This window comes from Bos indicus x Bos taurus, chromosome 4, assembly GCF_003369695.1.
Source record: "Bos indicus x Bos taurus breed Angus x Brahman F1 hybrid chromosome 4, Bos_hybrid_MaternalHap_v2.0, whole genome shotgun sequence".
NCBI classification, from domain to species: domain Eukaryota; kingdom Metazoa; phylum Chordata; class Mammalia; order Artiodactyla; family Bovidae; genus Bos; species Bos indicus x Bos taurus.
This window is the reverse complement of record NC_040079.1, coordinates 63,569,720-63,588,471: the sequence shown is the minus strand read 5'-3', so window position 1 is coordinate 63,588,471 and position 18,752 is coordinate 63,569,720. Positions and strand designations below refer to the sequence as shown.

At 41.2% G+C, this 18,752-nt stretch overlaps 2 protein-coding genes across 4 annotated transcripts in view; one reads left to right on the top strand and one right to left on the bottom strand.

The window, feature by feature from the left end:
- The window catches only part of ZNF277 (zinc finger protein 277), a 134,475-nt gene extending 122,668 nt beyond the window's left edge, over nt 1-11,807 (bottom strand). Inside the window, exon 1 of the mRNA XM_027539558.1 lies at nt 11,643-11,807. Coding sequence (XP_027395359.1) covers nt 11,643-11,730 — 88 coding nt within the window. The 5' untranslated portion in view covers nt 11,731-11,807. The remainder of the gene's footprint in view (nt 1-11,642) is intronic.
- A 188-nt stretch (nt 11,808-11,995) lies between these two features.
- Nucleotides 11,996-18,752, top strand: part of DOCK4 (dedicator of cytokinesis 4) — a 477,735-nt gene continuing 470,978 nt past the window's right edge. Inside the window, exon 1 of one of the 3 annotated variants that reach the window (XM_027539557.1) lies at nt 11,996-12,368. In XM_027539557.1, coding sequence (XP_027395358.1) covers nt 12,332-12,368 — 37 coding nt within the window. In that variant the 5' untranslated portion in view covers nt 11,996-12,331. The remainder of the gene's footprint in view (nt 12,369-18,752) is intronic. The other 2 variants (XM_027539555.1, XM_027539556.1) reach the window with 2 other exon arrangements.

Genomic DNA, 18,752 nt, shown 5'->3' with positions numbered 1-18,752 from the left:
CCTGGCAGGTTATAGTCCACGGGGTCGCAAAGAGCCAGACACGACTGAACACACACCCTTGAGTCTTCAGTATCTCTTTCTCTGGCACATACCAATGCCTCCTGACTCAACTTTCCCTCTTCAGTACATTGTTATCTGATTAAAGTTTGATCTTATCATTTCCTTTCCTCAAGTCTGCTGAGTAAGGATCTAACATTTGAAACCACATCATCTGCTTCAAACTGTTCAAAACTCTTTTCATTGTTCCATTTACCTAACACTTTCTCCGGGCAAAATGAAATGAGTTGTTACCTGATGCAGATGCCTTTAGTTTTTCACTGTTCCCTCCCTTTGCCTAAGCCTAGGATGCCTTGCCTTATTTCTGCATGTTCAAATCCTACTCAACTTCAAGGCCCAGCACCACCTGCTGGGTACAATCTCTTTCTTGCTCAACTCTATCCTGATCACTCTGATGGTCCTTAACACTTTCTACTTTGTAATACAGGTACTAATGCCTCATTATCTTCCCTATTAGGCCATAAAACCCTGGACTGCAAGACTTATATCTTCTTTTTATCTTTGTATTCTACAGCATCTAAAATACAGAAGCTTGCACAAAGTAGATGCTTAATACAATTTTTTGAATGAACTAAGTCTCAGTTCTATCAAAGCCCTTTCAGATTTGCATCATTTATTAAAATATGGAAAGGAGAAGGGATGGGGTAAAATGAGACATGTCATAATGATCTATCCGTAATCTCTTGGATTAAGAGACTCTAGAAGTTATCTGTTGCCTGTGGCTCTGCACCAACTTTCTAACTTGATACACTCGATTAGTAACATTAACATGTGCAACTAACGTGTATCTAATTCCTAAGGGAAAATCCAGATATATATTCTTTCTACACAGACTCTAGAATTAATGTATAATTAGGCTCCCTAGATGTTAAGTCTACCTTCTCTTTCTTTTGTGGATGTACGGATGATAAGTTCAAAGAATGCTAACATAAAGAATTCCCCCCTTTACATACCAGGAAATTTTAAATATGAGTGCAAATAACTTCTCTAAAACCACAGAACCAGTCAGAAGCAGAAGAGGGATTAAAACCCAGATCTTTTGACTCCTTGTGAACTCGCCACCAAACAATATAGTCTATGATCACTGATGCTGGAAAAATAACTCAAAGTCCCAGTAGATTACAGCATTACTTTCCTTCATGAGGATACATATTTATAAAGCTTTCAAAAGTCATCCATCAACTAGTATGTAAGCAATTCCAATAAGCTTTCAGACTCTTTTTCACTTTCCTCTTCCCTCCTCCATTTGTGAAAATTAGTTGTATGGTGCTTTAGCAAAGATAGCTTGATTGATGTTATGTTACTGTTCAGCAACAGTTCCTGCTATTAATTGCTTTATAATGGTAATTACGATTTGTGGTACAAGATTATTTTCTTTTCTAATTGGCTATTACTGGTGAATAGCAGCTTGTTACATAACAGAAAGACTGTGTTAAATAAATAATCACAATTACAATTCTGAAGTCCTTCTCTTAAAAAACAAATTGAAGTTTTGAATAAAACCACTAAAAAAATTGTTAAAGGCAGGGCCTCAGTAATTACTTGGGGGAGGGTTCATCTTTCAGTTTAGGAAAAAAAACCACGAAATAAGGACAGTGTTAGGGAAACCAGGAGATGGAGCATGCATTTCCTTTCTTTTAAAAATAACCGCGTTCAAAAGCTTTATTCTGCTCAGCTCCTCAGTCAAGGAATACAAATTGCAGATTCAAATGTTTCCAATTCTTCCCAGAGTACAATATGGAAACAGAAAGGACTTTCCAATTAGCTCTGGTAAAATATGAATGTGGAGCCCCACCTACCGCACTGAAACATCCTCAAGGATAAGGCCAGGGGTTCTTCTTCATTTGTGCCCCCATACAGCACCCAACATGGAGCTGACCAACAGTCACAACCCATTCAACAGCAAATGCCATCACACCACAGCACTGTCCCAAAGATGAGGTGATTCAAAGCTATACGTGACAGTCCCTGTCCTCAAAGGCATTATAATAAAATCAGGGATATATCTTGATTCAAACTCTAATGTTAATTAGCCTGTAATCATTTTAAAGTTCTACCTCCAGACTGCTGCAGTAGTAGCAGCAGTTGTGATAACAGGGAGGTCACATGACTTGTTAAAGGTCACACAGGTTTTAATTCACAAATACTTTGGAATCCAGCTTGTCCAATTCCAAAGACTCACAATTGCCTCTTGTGACATATCTTCATCAACATCATTCATCTCTATCTTCATAGTCTATCAAAGCTTACAGAGTGCATTCACATATAATGTCTCACTCAACCTTCCAATAATATCAGTAAGGTAATTAACCTGCAGCATTTTTATGAGATTGAGGCTCAGAGAGGTTAAATGATTTTTTCCTAAGTTCACATTGTGACAAAGCAGCAAATTCAGGATCAAAGCCCAGATTTCTAACTCTTAATCCAGGTTTTCCTTCCACATATTTTTACTCAATGTATTAATTTAAATATATTACATATAAAGAAAGCCCCGAATTATCCCATATTGGATTATATTATTAATACTTAAAATATTCTACCATTTATTGTTGAACCCCCCTAATCTCCCTCTGTACTCTTGATGAAGCAAAGGTTTAAGTCCTGTTTAATACTATAAACTTTACTTGGTTCCTGAAGATAGCACCCAATTCCAGTTGGCTATTTTACAAATAAATGACACTGGTCACAAAGACCATTGGCTGAGATGTAAAGAAAGGCAGAAGACTGATCAGTCAAATCCATCACTTCTGGAAAAAGCTGCCCTGCTCACCCTTGGGTCAATGAAGTCAATACAACACACTTGTTTCAGCAAGAGATGGCAATTCTTCAAGGCACTGTCAGTGAAATGACAATCCATTAGGTCTCATAAGTTTATTAAATAAATCCAGCAAAACTGAACCCCAGTTTGTGGCAAAGTTCCCCATGAACAGTTAATAGAGGTATTTAAAGATTCAGTGGCTGGAAGGACAGTTTAGGTACACTTCTTATTAAATGCTCATGAATTTATGTATAGAACAAAGTATGATTTTTATTTTTCTATTTTATTTTTTACAGAATCAGTTTTATTTTATAGTTTTTGGCATACATTAACTGATTCTCTTTACCTCTGCTCGCTTCCCTTTTAAATGAACTCTTTGAACCCTGGCAGAAAGTCCTTTAGGGAAAGACTTTTCCTTCAGCTCATCTTTCCGACTTGAGAGGAAAGAGTTTTCAGGTATCAAACGGTGATGAGCATCAAGAAAGTATTAATATGATTTTTATTATCAGTCTGGTCAATATCATCTTCAGTGTTTCAAGCTGGGTTTTATATGTGTATGTGTTGTGAAGGCTGGAGCTATTCTTCTGCATGAATGCAGTATCTATGTCAGTATAATAAGAAGTGTAGATTAACTCAGTGTCTGATACTACAAGGACTGACCAAATTCCTTAATAGAAACCTGGTCATAAAATGAAAAAGAGACATTAAAATTGTAGCACTCAAAATCAGCACCGGTACCACCACTGGCACACATGCTGGAGGTGTTCCTGAACCTATGACTGAAATAAAAGTCACCATTTATTGAAGACCAGGAATTATACCCATCATTTCATTAATTGTTTTACTATTCTAGCAAGACAGACATGATTAGCACCCATTGTTCATACATGAGAAACTGAAGATCAGAGGCTGTTTAACTTGCCTGTGGCTGGTTAAGTAACCAGAATTTGATCCTAAGTTGTTATGACCAACCTAGACAGCATATTAAAAAGCAGAGACATTACTCTGCCAACAAAGGTCCGTCTAGTCAAGGCTATGGTTTTTCCAGTGGTCACGTATGGATGTGAGAATTGAACTATAAAGAAAGCTGAGTGCCAAAGAATTGATGCTTTTGAACTGTGGTGTTGGAGAAAAGTCCCTTGGATTGCACGGAGATCCAACCAGTCTATCCTAAAGGAGATCAGTCCTGAGTGTTCATTGGAAGGACTGATGTTGAAGCTGAAATGCCAATACTTCGGCCACCTGATGCAAAGAACTGACTCATTTGAAAAGACCCTAATGCTGGGAAAGATTGAGGGCAGGATGGGAAGGGGACGACAGAGGATAATATGGTTAGATGGCATTACCGACTTGATGGATGTGGGTTTGGGTGGACTCCGGGAGTTGGTGATGGACATGAAGGCCTGGTGTGCTGCGGTTCGTGGGGTTGCAGAGAGTCGGACAGGACTGGACTGAACTGAACTGAACTGGCCTGATCTCTTTCCTCATACTATGTTGCCTTTCTATAGTAACATAAGCTTTAGAACAAATTTATGTTTCAGGAAAGTCTGTTTCAGACCTCATCCAGTGGAATTTAGTTACTATGAGACATCTTTCTAATAGTAATTGGACTAAAAGTTCTCTTTCAGTTACTGTGTGACCTTGTGCCAGTTGCTCTTTGCACCAGTTTCCTCCTTTGTAAATAAAAAGGGGATAATATGAATATCTATCCCAGGGATGCTGTGAGACAAAATAAGATCTCCAAAAGCATTTGAAACAGTACTTGGCACAATGACTGCTCAACAAATGTTAGCTACCATCAGCATCATCATTATTATAATATCTCCTCTTAATATCCTACAAGTTGGGTCCTATGTACATTTTAAAGGAAAACAAAGGATGTTCTAAAGAAGGCCCCTTCAAAACCTTACATCAAACCTAGCAGCTATAATTCTTTTTCTTCCTTCACACCCTCTGGCCTGTACTTTCCAGGCCATCTGTGTATGTAAGGTTATTTGAGCGTCTTGCCCATGAGTCTAAATGTGGGTGGTGTATGTGTGAAGAGCTGGGAGCTGGGTATGAGGGGGCAGCACTGGGTAGAGCTGAGAAAGGGTATAGAAGATAATACAAAAGGCCTTTAGAGCACATAGTTGCAATACCAGTACAGAGCACCAACAGACACTCTGACAAGCCCTAAGAATGCATGAGCAGCCTAAGCAGTTATCACCACTACATTCCTACGCTTCCCCTTGGTTACACCATAATGTGGATTGCTTCTAAGTGAATCAGAATAGGCAGTTTTACAGTTCAATTAGGCATATCTTTAAATTCAACTAATGTTTACTGATTTCCAACTTTATAAAAGGAAGTATATCAGTCTTTCATAAATATAAAATTCAATGAAATAATCACAAACTCTGCAAGGTAGGTATTAGAGCTATGTTTTCATAAATGTAGCAAATGTGCAATAAATCTACCACACAGCTACTAAATGTCAGAATTGAAATTTAAATACAGTTTTTCCAAGATAGGCTCTAGTCTTCCTTCCACTGTCATGTCAAATATATGAGACTGGACTTAGGCTGTAATTCTGAAAGATGACAACCTGTGGAAAACTGGGTAACAGCCACACAGATAATGGAAGACAGATTTCAAGGTCTGTGTAGTAGTTCACTCAGTTATGAGTTCAAGGTTATAAAGGACAGATCCGAAGCATTCTTTCAAAAATTTAATCATTATCTAAAAACTAACCCTTCACTTAAAAAAAGACTGAAAAACTATGCTAAAATGCTAACTGTGATTACTCTGACCAAGTTGACACTTCATGATGATATTCTACATTTTCCCATTAGTATGTATAACTTTCACAAGCACACAACATCTACACAGTTTTCTATTCTTCTTCAATTCCTCTGCTTAAAACAGCAGTCATTTTAAGCACTTTGGATGAGTTTCAAACAGATTCTAATCATCAAATTACTATAGAATGTTTACTACACACAGTTCTGATAAGCACTGGATGTATAAAAATAAAATAAGACACCTCTTACCCTCAAGAAGTTCACAGTCTACTGGTGTAGACAAAATTGCCAACAAATAATTATATGTTAAGTGTGATAATGGAGATTTGGGAAGGGAAGAAGGGTGTCTGACAATGAGGCTGGAAACGTAGATTAAGAACCCTAAATGCAATGCGTTAGAGTTACACTGAAGATGTGAAGTGAAGATCCATGAATACATTTGAGTTTTGGAAGGTGGATTAAGAACAGCAAAATCAAGAATCAGTGATATCAATATGAAGGTTCTGCAATCATCCAGGCTAGAATTCAGTTTTGGTCAAACATTTACTAAACACTGACAAGATGACAAGAACAGGGTCAAGCAGACAAAAACAAAAGACATGGTTTTGGTCCCAAAAGCAAAGTTTGGAGCTTGGGGGATATGCATTGTAGGTCCAAAGAAGCATTATCCTGATGATCATCTCCTGGGCATGCATTTGTAGGGAAAAAAGTTGACTCTATCAGAATGCTACAGTATGAAAGCACAGATTAACTGTCAGAAGAAATCACCTCCATCAGAAAAATTTCCCCAGTAACCTCCCCAAATGTGAGAAATGTTGAGTCTATTTATTATCTGTTCCCAGTTTCCCGGAAAAACATGAAGTCCCAGTCACTGTTCGAATGTTTGGAAGGTGGTGGTGTGCACAATCAGAGGATTCCCTGAAGGAAGATGGAGTCTGGCACACAGAAGGTGTGGAAGGTGTCACACCTGCCTGCACATCACAAAGCGACTCATTCCAGCAGAAATCTTGCACAATTGCTAGGGTTTCTATAAAAAGACTCCACAGTCCCTTCTGCCCCAGAATATTAAACACACAGATGGACATTTTTATTAGAATTAGAGGGAAACCTCTTAAAAGAGACAGTTTTCAAGAAATTAAAGATTTTTACAGGGAAAGACATAATTGATAACCGAACTGGCTGCTTAACAAAAAATATGAATATGCATACTTTTAACATCTGTAGTTTCACCCAAAATTTGTATCACACTTCATAGACTTTGAAAAGAATGTGGATAAAGTCACACGATACATGGGTTATCAAAGGAATTTTTAATGACAGCTTTACCTTATGACCTAAAAACCAACCATTAGTGAGACTACTGGACAGTTCTGAATCAGGGTGAAGAATTCTTTTCTGGTTCAGATAGCAAATTCACTGCTCAATATTTTCGTTGAAAATAAACTGGAATCTAAAATCTGTATGCAGGTCAGGAAGCAACAGTTAGAACTGGACATGGAACAACAGACTGGTTCTAAATAGGGAAAGGAGTACATCAAGGCTGTATATTGTCACCCTGCTTATTTAACTTATATGCAGAGTACATCATGAGAAACGCTGGACTGGAAGAAACAGAAGCTGGAATCAAGATTGCTGGGAGAAATATCAATAACCTCAGACATGCAGATGACACCACCCTTATGGCAGAAAGTGAAGAGGAACTCAAAAGCCTCTTGATGCAAGTGAAAGTGGAGAGTGAAAAAGTTGGCTTAAAGCTCAACATTCAGAAAATGAAGATTATGGCATCCGGTCCCATCACTTCATGGCAAATAGATGGGGAAACAGTGGAAACAGTGTCAGACTTTATTTTTTGGGGGCTCCAAAATCACTGCAGATGGTGACTGCAGCCATGAAATTAAAAGACACATACTCCTTGGAAGGAAAGTTATGACCAAGCTAGATAGCATATTCAAAAGCAGAGACATTACTTTGCCAACAAAGGTCCGTCTAGTCAAGGCTATGGTTTTTCCTGTGGTCATGTATGGATGTGAGAGTTGGACTGTGAAGAAGGCTGAGTGCTGAAGAATTGATGCTTTTGAACTGTGGTGTTGGAGAAGACTCTTGAGAGTCCCTTGGACTGCAAGGAGATCCAACCAGTCCATTCTGAAGGAGATCAGCCCTGGGATTTCTTTGGAAGGAATGATGCTAAAGCTGAAACTCCAGTACTTTGGCCACCTCGTGTGAAGAGTTGACTCACTGGAAAAGACTCTGATGCTGGGAGGGATTGGGGGCAGGAGGAGAAGGGGTCGATGGAGGATGAGATGGCTAGATGGCATCACTGACTCGATGGACGTGAGTTTGAGTGAACTCCGGGAGTTGGTGATGGACAGGGAGGCCTGGCATGCTTCGATTCATGGGGTCGCAAAGAGTCAGACACGACTGAGCGACTGAACTGAACTGAAAATTACGCTTTCCATCAGATACTCAATTCACTCTAATAGTCATCTAAACATTGATCCTGAATTAATGATGGTCATCACAGTTTTGTAAGGATCTGGAGAAAAGGATGCTGCTGCTAAGTCACTTCGGTCATGTCCGACTCTGTGTGACCCCATAGACGGCAGCCCACCAGGCTCCCCCATCCCTGGGAGAAAAGGATACTCATATTATTACTGGTGGGAATGTCTACTCACCATTGAAGGGGAAAATCTGACATCTATCACAATTATAAACATGTGTCACCTTTGACCTAATTTCTCAATATATATACATCCAGTGGACAAGGATACGTATGTAGAGCTGTTCACTACATTAGTGAAAAACTAAAGCTACACTTACATGTTCATTAACAGAGGAATGGTTAACATATGGTGCATTCATATCATGGAATACTACGGGCACAGTTCTTAAAAAGAATGAAGCAGCAGATGTATTGACATGGAAGAATGTCTATAATAGAATACTGGAAGAAAGAAGGTGGCAGATCTTTAAGCTTACACTGAATGATCCTTTTTTATTCAAAAGAAATCAAAACCATACAGATGCGTGTCATACATAAAATTTATTGAAAAGAATACTTACCAAACCCCCAAGAATTGTTACTTTGGGACTGAGACTGTGTATGGTGCAGGAACTTTGATTTTTTTACGTTACACACCTCTGAATGGTTTGAACTCTTGATGATTAAAAGTTTTATAATTTTAAAATGACTAATGTACTTAAAAGTCACACAATGCTTTTGAAAGGCATACCCAATTTTCTTTTTTATGAGTTACTTTGTGAGATAAATTTACCAAAGGTTCCACCTTCAAATGTTAAACAGGTAGCCTTTTGGAACTTTGAGAATCTGGAAAATCTTTAGTATGTTACTATAAGATAAGGGCTGCTGCTGCTTCAGTTGTGTCCGACCCTGTGCAACCCCAGAGACTGCAGCCCACCAGGTTCCCCCATTCCTGGGATTCTCCAGGCAAGAACACTGGAGTGGGTTGCTATTTCCTTCTCCAATGCATGAAAGTGGAAAGTGAAAGTGAAGCCGCTCAGTCATGTCTGACCCTCAGTGACCCCCATGGACCGCAGCCTACCAGGCTCCTCTGTCCATGGGATTCTCCAGGCAAGAGTACTGGAGTGGGGTGCCACTGCCTTCTCCAAAAATAAGAGTTGACTATGTGGCATATCCCCAAATGAACTGTTTAGGGTATGAATATAACACAATATTTAAGAATGGAGCTTACTAAAAATTTCTCCAAAGAGGTACTGAAATAATTTCAGAACTAGGGGTTTCATTGAAGTGAGAAGAAGTAGCACTAATTCTGTGCTAAGACAAAAATTTAAGACTAAATGTCAATTTAACCATGAAAGCACAAAGCAAGAAATTAACAAAAAAAAGAACCAATGACAAGGATGAAGAACCAAATTTAAGCCTGAAACCACATTTGTTATGTTAGGAAGTTAGACATGAGCAACAAGGGAGGCCTGGCTGAAAGGGATGCAAGCTGGAGCTCATAGATACACTACAAAATAACCAGAGACTTTTCAACTCTTGCTCATGTGCCCTAGGCACACAGAGAGTGGATACAAAATAAACAAGGGGCTTCTCCAAGTAACCTTAGGCACTTAGGATTAGGAGCCCAGTAAGGGCTCATGAACATTCTACATCTAATCATAACAGACTGAATTGTGAGAAGACGTAAACAACATAGCCTGCTATTACATAACTTAAAATTGTCAATCAGCCTTGAGTATATGCCCATTTGTATTCCCCTTCATGGACTGGTGGTGGGTACAAGTTCTACTTTGCACACACCATAGGCAAAAGGAAGAGCATGGAAGTATGAAAGTGGGACATCAAACAGGATCAACAGGAAGGAAGAGGAGAGCTCCCTTGGAGTCAGTCTGCTCCCATGTTTTAGGAGTGTCTGTCTAATAAAAGATGTCTGCTTGAGCCAAACTGAACTGTAACTTGTCTGTTATACTGTACCCTTTAGTCTATCACTCTAAGTTTTCGGTGTGACAAGACAAGAAACTAGGAAAAGAAATAAACTGACCTAACTGAAAAAACATCAACAGACTTCCCTGGCAGTCCAGTGGATAAGACTCTGCAGAGGGCAGTTTCCACTGCAGCAGACCTAGACTGGGTCCCTGGTCAAGGAACTAAGCCCCTGCAAGCTGCACGGTGTGGCCAAACAAAAAAAAAAATCAAAAGGAAAAAGACAACTAGCTATGTTAAAAATTATGTATCAGACCAAAAGAGAAGGGAGTAATGTTGGTGATACACAGACTATAAGGATACAACTATGACACACTAGACAGTGTATTAAAAAGCAGAGACATCACTTTACTGACAAAGGTCTGTCTGTGGTTTTTCCAGTAGTCATGTATGGATGTGAGCATAAAGAAGGCTGAGGGTCAAAGAATTGATACTTTCAAACTGTGGAACTGGAGAAGACCCTTGAGAGTCCCTTGGACTGCAAGCAGATCAAACCAGTCAATCCTAAAGGAAATCAACCCAAAATATTCATTGGAAGGACTGATGCTGAAGTTCCAATACTTCGGCCACCTGATGCAAAGAGCTGACTCACTGGAAAAGCCCCTAATGCTGGGAAAGACCGAGGGCATGAGGAGAAGGGGGCGACAAAGTATGAGATGGTTGGATGGCATCAATGACTCAATGGACATGTGTTTGAGCAAACTCAGGGAAACAGTTAAAGACAGGGAAGCCCCGAGTGCTGCAGTCCATGGAGATGCAAAGAGTCGGATAGGACTCATTGATAAATGGATAGATGATAGATGGATAGAACAACAAAAGAAAGGGGCTAGGGATTCTAAAGATAACCTCTTCCGCAGCTTTCAAAGTTTTATTTTCGCTCTCTATACTGGGTCAGAAGACAACCGGAAAGTCAAGCAAAGCCAAAGTAGCTGTGATGACTTTCTTTGAAGCCATGACTACAAATTACCATTTCCTTTCCTATTGCTCTAAGGACCCAGAGTTTGGGAAGATCTTCCAGGCTCTACGTTCAATCCTAGAGAACGCCCGGGGCAGTTGACAGGGGAAGAAGCTGTGAGAGTCATGCAGACTTTCCCTTCAGAGGCTGCTCCAGACAACAACTGAGAAAAATCTGTAGAGTGACCAACCAGTCTGCAAATGATAATCCGCCTGAACCCAAATAAAACCTATCTCTCGAGGCCAAACCAAGCAAACCGAGGCGAGGGTAGACTACTGGCGAGGAAAGAGGTCAGCTAATTCCAGAGTTACAATCACACACGCGCAAACCTTGCCCCACGCCCACTCGGCAGCGAGAGTAAAGGTGGGAGCTCCAAACGTAGGACAGAACCCAGGGAACTTCCGGGGCTGCGGATAAGGCCATTTCATCCCATTTTCTCTTCCCTCCCAGACAGTCTCCAGTAAGTAGCTTCCTCTCACCCCCTCCTGTCCCGCGGGGCTCCACCCGTGGCCCCTTCGCGCTCAAGTGGCTGGACGGAGCTGAGGTCTGTCCAGCAGTCAGCTGTATTCCAGGTTGGAAAGAAACGAAGACAAAAAACCATTTGCACCTCAGAGGCACCGTACTCACCCTCATAACTGACACCTCCGGCTCCACCACGGTTGCCATCACTGTCCTCCCCTTGGGTAGCAGCCCCCTGGGTCTTGGGAGCAGCCATTACTCGGCTGAGGAAAAAAAAAAAAAAAAGAGGGCCGCAGAACAGGCGCGGGACCAATGGAAACGCGATTGGAAACGAATTCCCTCTCTGACGCGGCATTTCCTCCACGCCCACTCCGCGCCGTCACGATCTGGACCAATAGAACGTGGCGAGCGGGACGTAGTCCCGCCCCTAGCCGCTAACTCCCCTCCTCCTTCCGGGATGGAGCTGTTGCAGAACTACAGTTCCCAGCGTGCTGCAGGGCGCTCGGCAGGGAGGGCTAGAAGAGGCGCTGACGGGCGGGGGTGCGCCGGAGAGTGCCCCGGCGTGTTCGCTTAGTTCAGTGAATCAGAACAATGACTGCGCCTCCGGGTTCCCCGGAGCGCGTCGGAGGACTCTGAGCAGCCACCGCCGGGAGAGCGGCGGGCGGCGCAGCCTCGGCCGCGCAGTGTCAACGCTGGGCTCGGGAGCCTCCAGCGCAGACCCTGCCCAGCGACCGCAGCCCGCGCGGAGCCGCGGGGCTCCAGCGCTGCAGCCACTACTCGGGAGCTGTGCATTGTTGTGAGCCGGAGAAGGGGCGCGGGGATTACAAAGCCTGAAGACCCCGGACCCCTGTTTAGCCATGTGGATACCTACGGAGCACGAGAAATACGGCGTGGGTGAGTCTCCGCGGGGCGAACTTTTATTCTGCTCTTGTCCTAGTCCGAGCGAGTGCGAATTTCGCGTCCTTGCCCCCGTGCCCCTCTCTCTCAGCCCGGCTGCAAATGCCTAATTCTGGCATCGCGCTGCGGGTTAGGGGCTTTGCTCAGCCACCTCCTGGAAGAGGGTTGCGCGTCGGGGTCTCGCCCCTCAACGCCGGATGGGAGCTCTCGGCACGGGCTCCCGGAGGGAGCGCCGGGACGGCTGCGGGGAGCGCGCGGCCAGCCCGCCTGCTGCGGGCTCTGCCTGCGGAGTTTGGAGTGGCTACCGGGCGTGTGTGTCAAGTTGGAAGAGGAGAACGGACGGCTTTCCTCTCCCTCCTTCTCCTTTACCTTAAAGATGGCAAGGGCTGCAACGACTTCCCAGGGTGGAGAGGGAGACAACAGTCGCGGAGAGAGAACATCCCCAAAACAGAAGGGAGGCGCAGAACCTTCCCTCTGCCTTCCACATTCCCGGAGTGCGGAATGTGGCACCGTCCTCAGAAGAGCCGCTCTGACAGTCTGGCCCGAGCCTTCCTCCTCCCTCCCATCCCGGGTTACCCGGTGTGTGTGCGCGCTCGGAGAGGCGGTGGGGCGGGGGTTAGTAAATTTTAACATCTGCGCCGCTCTGCTCTTTGGTCTTTGGAGGGGAACGGGTATTTCAGCAATGTTTTTACTTCTGACCACCCTCTCTGCTCATGGTGGGGGTGGTGCTGGAGGACAGCTGTGGAGTGTTAATGGGGAGAGAGACTCCGAAAGCTTGGGTCTTCGAGGCAACGAGACAGCTTTTAGGAAAGACTACCTTGACACTATCCTTTTCCTTTAGGAGGAAAAGGAGCAGGGTAGCGCTCGCTGTTCTGTGTAAAGGTGAACAACAAAGGACATTAATATTGACGGATGAATACAGGAGTCTCCCTTCCTTTCCCTCCTCCCATTTCAGGCGGATTACAGTTCCCGTTTTTGTTGTTTGATTTCAGCTGGGTCGCCCCTTGACAGTTACTCCTTTTAGGTTGCGACTATTAAAAAGGAAGGCTCTCTGACAAGCCTGAAGCAGCCAAATGCAATTATAACCTCTCAGAAGGTTTGACAGAGAAAGTATTATGATATAATACTTAATATATAGTATTAAGGAAACATAATATATAGTTTCCTATAATGCCCTGTCCTGGTTATTGGTTTACTTTTTTAAAAATTGGGTGTAGATCTAGTGATTTAGATGATATGTAGGTATCTGCTTATGTTCATTTTCCTGTAATTTAAAAAATCTGGAAAGCCTTTCGAGGGAGTCATAATTACAGGGGATTTCCCCCCCCCAGCTTCACCTGGGAATAGGACTTTGGAGTGTCCTGAAAGGGCTGTATGATTAAACAAAGTCATTCCCCTGTATTATATGAGCTTTCATTTTGTATTATGACTGGTCAGCAAGACAATAGTTTGCCCAGAACCCACCTTTGGGAAGGAGTTCCAGTTTTCCCTTTCTTTGAAATGTAAGGGGAGCCTTTATCAGGTGCTCAACCGGCAAGGAGAAGATGTTTCCTTCTCTTCACCTGCCTCATTTTTGGGTGTAGATTACTTATTAGGAAGAGACATTGTTTTTGCTGAAGTGTTGAGGACATGGAGTGTCCCCTTGTCACCGGCTTAGCACTCAGTGCAGGAAGCACAGACATGGCCAGCAGCACTGTCCCGCTTGGAGTTGATCCCAGATGTTGCTTTCTTCCAAGTGTTAAATTATACAGATTATGGATGGGATTTATTTTCTTGATTTCTTTATGTGCCAGGTCACAGCTGGGGTGCTGGTATCGATTAGATCCTCTCTCGTTTTTCTTTTGCAAGCTGTGGGCAGAGGATTAAAACACACTCTGGGATTTCCTGGAATGGCAAACCGGATGTTATCAGTCAAGTGTTTTGGGCTGCAGCAGACACCTCGCCTTTGGGTAGTTGTGATTTGGTTGCAGAGTAGGGGATGTAGATGGGTGAGCACACATTTGGAGAAAGGTGGGATGAGATGAGAGGTGAAAGCAGAGGGCGGGGATCTGTTGTGCTCATGTATGCAATATAATACAGGATTGTTACCATCTTATATTATTAATTTTTGAGCATTTGGCTTATGAAATGTTTAGCTGTTTTTTAGACTCCATCTGTTACATGTGTGTGTGTGGTGAAAATTTTGCAGGGATTCTTATGTGGACTTTATTTCTCACCACAGAAAGGACTATTTGTAGTTGCTTATACTGAACAACTAAAACACACATGCTCTACGTTTTTTTTTTTTTTTTTTTAATAAACTTGGTTACTGTATGTGCTTTTCTTTCTAGTTTTTTATAAAAACTCAAATTTATTTTATGGGCACAGATGTTTTGCTGATATCAGGTGTAGTAGTAAATCAATTTCCTTATTCTTTGATATAAATCTGTCTTTGTAAGTTTGAATGCTTGAAGTTTCCATGCACATTGTATATTTCTAACATACTTATCTCTCATTATTTATGAGAGAATTATGTATCTTTATATATTATTGTTTCAGTCTCAAGCAACATACTATAAACATGGATAAAATTACTTAAATTTCATACCTGTAGTAAGATGTATCAGAGATAGGAATTCCTTTTCAAACCTGATGTGTGGGCACTATCCCATCCATTTAATTGATGAATGGTCTTAAAACAATGCATACTTAGTCATATATCTAAGTGTTCTAGGGTAGTGGACAGGTATAATGATTAAACTAAAGTTCTGAGTAGTAAGGAACCTTGTCTCTTTGAAAGCGTGTTAATAGGCACAACTGTAGACATATTTTATCTTGGGAGAGCCTGTTTAGCTCTTGGTCTTAGTCAAGACAGTGCTTGCTGCCAGTTGTGTGACCTAAGGTAAGTCACTTAACACAGGGTCTCAACACACAGTTGAAGAATAGCCAAGGTTCTTCTCAGTATTAATTCTGTGGAGTTCTTCCAAACGAGTGTGTCCTTTGGTTAGGAAGATATTTCCATTGTGTTGAGATTGTAATGAGAAAGGCACTTTTGCTATGACACATCCCACATGGTTTTCAACTAAGATCACAGGTAAGCAAAAGCTACCTGGCAGGCTGCCAAAACCAAGCTGATTCAGGCTGTTTGATTCTCTCTCTCTAGGAGGAACTCCATGGGCAGTGACTAAAACATTCTTGATCACCCCCTGACAACTTTCCTCACACTATCTGCCTTCTATACATCCTCATCTGTCACAGTCCCCGTCCCCTCCTCACTTAAAGTGATGGGAATTAGTCACAGAGAAAGTTGGGGCCATTGCAGATCTGTTTCTACATTCATTTGCTCAGAAGGCATGCGTGCAGCATTCCCAGGTGAGCCCGTGAGCCTTTGTGAGCTACAAACTGAGCCTCTCAACCGGGCCAGATGTTTTACATTTGTGAACCCGGTTAGGCTTAGAGGGGTAATGTGGGCTGGATTGATCAGTGCAAAAAAATCCCTAAGGCTTACAGGAAACAAAACTCAGAACAAACTGATCTGAAGGTCACAGATATCATTTAAAAAAATGAAGTGTCATCATATCCATATCACTGAGTCTTCACAAACATTCCTGTCTTCAACTTATCCTAAAGTGGTTTTTAAAATCATCTAAGTAGGAATTCAGGCTTCCTAGTTGGCTCAGTGGTAAAGAATCTACCTGCCAAGCAGGAGATGTGGGTTTGATCCCTGGGTTGGGAAGATCCCCTGGAGAAGGAAATGGCAACCCACTCCAGTATTCTTGCCTGGAAATCCCATGGACAGAGGAGCCTGGTGGGCTACAGTCCATGGGGTCACAAAAGAGTTGGCCATGACTTAGTAACTAAACAACAGCAAAGTAGGAATTCTGTTCCTTTTAAAAGTCCTATTTTTATGGGGAGAGGTAACATCTCTTATTTCCTCAGGATCTTTACAATGTCTTTTCCTTCAGAAGCGTGCTTTATTGGTAGCCTGTGTGGAAGAGTTATGAGGGAGTGTACCTTTCGTCTTAGCTGTTTTCAATTTTGTTAGCTGGCAGTCTTGAGAGATGTTTCTTATCTTGTGGTACCATGATGTGTGCAGATAACATGTGTAGCTAGATAAAGATGTGCTGCCTGGAATTGTTTGTGGCATTTAGAGACTGGCACAGGATTCTAAACTTTCAGTGGGAAGCAAAGAGCAGTGATTTATACCTGCAAGTAAAGTATCACTGAAGGGCTGTGCAGACAGTGAGATGGCAGCTTACATTCATGATCTGACCTCCTCTGGGAATAGCCTGTAAACATATCCCCCTTTTGGTCAGTCTCATAAGTGATGATTCTTTCATAAGGCCCCACAGTGACACTGAGATACTGCCTTTCTTCTTTAGTCTTATTTTTTTCCCCAGAGGCTGTATAGTCAGAATTACAATGGAGATTATAACAATTTCAAAAAACTTAAGAATTTCCTGTCTCTAGCTCCATTTTTTTCAGCAGACTACATTTGCAGAATTATCTTTGATACAGTATGTCCAAGTTCTAGCATAGTGATTTTATGTTGTGAACTTATACAGCAGAGAAACATTAAACTAACTCTAAGGAACCCAGCCATAATGCTATAACCTTAACATATTAATGCAATGTTTTATAGTTAAAAAGATGTGAAATTATTTTATTTGAATCTACTCTCTGAAGTACAATACTTTCCATTTAAGAGATAAGGAAACAACTTCACAGAGATTAAATGACTTACAGGCATGCGTTCGAGATATTGCAGTTTTGGTTCTAGACCATTGCAATGAAGCAAATTATCACAATAGAGTGAATCACACAAATTTTTTGGTTTCCTAGTGCAAATAGGTTATGTTTACACTATATTGTAGTCTTTTAAGAGTGCAATAGTGTTACGTTTTAAAAACTAGGTATATGCCTTAATTTAAAAACAAAAACAGCAAATAAATAAATAAATAAAAAGAGAAATCGCAAGCCATCATCTGACAATGCAAGGTTGTTGCTACACACTTTCCATTTGTAACAAATGCAGTATCTGTGAAGCATAGTAAAATGAGGTACTCTTGAATTTTGATATTGTTTAACTGTCATCCATAATAGGAAATTCATTTCATTTCCTGACACCAGCACCACCCAGGACCACCCTACACATATAAGTGAAACAGTATTTACTCATACTTTCTGTGACCTCCTGTTCTTTTTCATTTAAAAATACATACATACAGCAGCCAAATCATTATGTTGTACACCTGAAACTAATAGAATGTTGTGTGTCAGGTATGCTGCAATAAAATAAATTTATTTATAAACTTAAAAAGATTGTCACTAACTTTACTTAATGACTCAGTGGGTCCTCACCGATAGTTTGAATAGCACTGCCCTAGATACCTCATTTGTGATACAGGAAGCACTGGAATTTAGGCCTTGTTGGGTTTCTAGTTAAGTTCATTCATTATGTTGTTGTTTTTTGACAAATATGTATTTGTATTTAAACTTAGACTTTAATCATACTTTTTTCTTCTAATATAAGTCAAAGTTTGTCTTTTTATATAATATTTCTCATTAACTATGGAACAAGTATCCAAAACCATCACATGCATTGCATAAATTGTTTCTTTCAGGTTATGTGTGTCTTTCTGCTAGGGTCTTTTTGACAAGGGCTGGGATCAACTGCATAATGACCAATTTTGGATTTTTATATATATATAATTTCCTTTGACAATGATCTCTGGCCACTATAGCAGAAGAATGAATCTAATGAGCTATTAATTTCTTGCCAATTGAAGGGTTACCCACACCATTCTTTTCCATCCTTTTATGTATTGCTGATCATTATTAGAAGAAACAAGGCAACTCATGTAACTTGTTTTCTTAAAAACATAAACTGGTAAGCTTATTTGGTCAGAGTACTAAAGAATAAATAAGTAATGTCCCCCAAGCTATTTTTATTTAAGCACTATAAATGTACTTAAGGAACAACTGTTTTACTCTTTGGCATTTAAAAAAAAATGTGTGCTAAGATACACTGGATATTTACTAAGTAAGAATTACCAAAAATAGTGTTAATGCCTTTTGGTGACAGAGTTGCAGTAAAACTGATATGCAGTATCCTACTGGTTATGTTAAATATTAACGTAATCCTTTTGGAAATGAAGGTGTATGTATGTGTGTGTGTGTGTATAAATATGTAAAATAGGCTTTGTGGAGCACTTGCTTTTCGCCAAGCTTTGTTCTGAGAGCTTGTCATGTGTTTTCTGTCTAATCCTCGTGACAGCTCCATAAGGGAAGGTTCAGTTTTCATTCATTTTACAGGAAACTGAGTCATAGAGAGGTTAAGTAAGTTGTCTAAGATCATGCAGGAAGTGGTGGAACTAGGATTGGAACCTCAAAAGTCTTAGA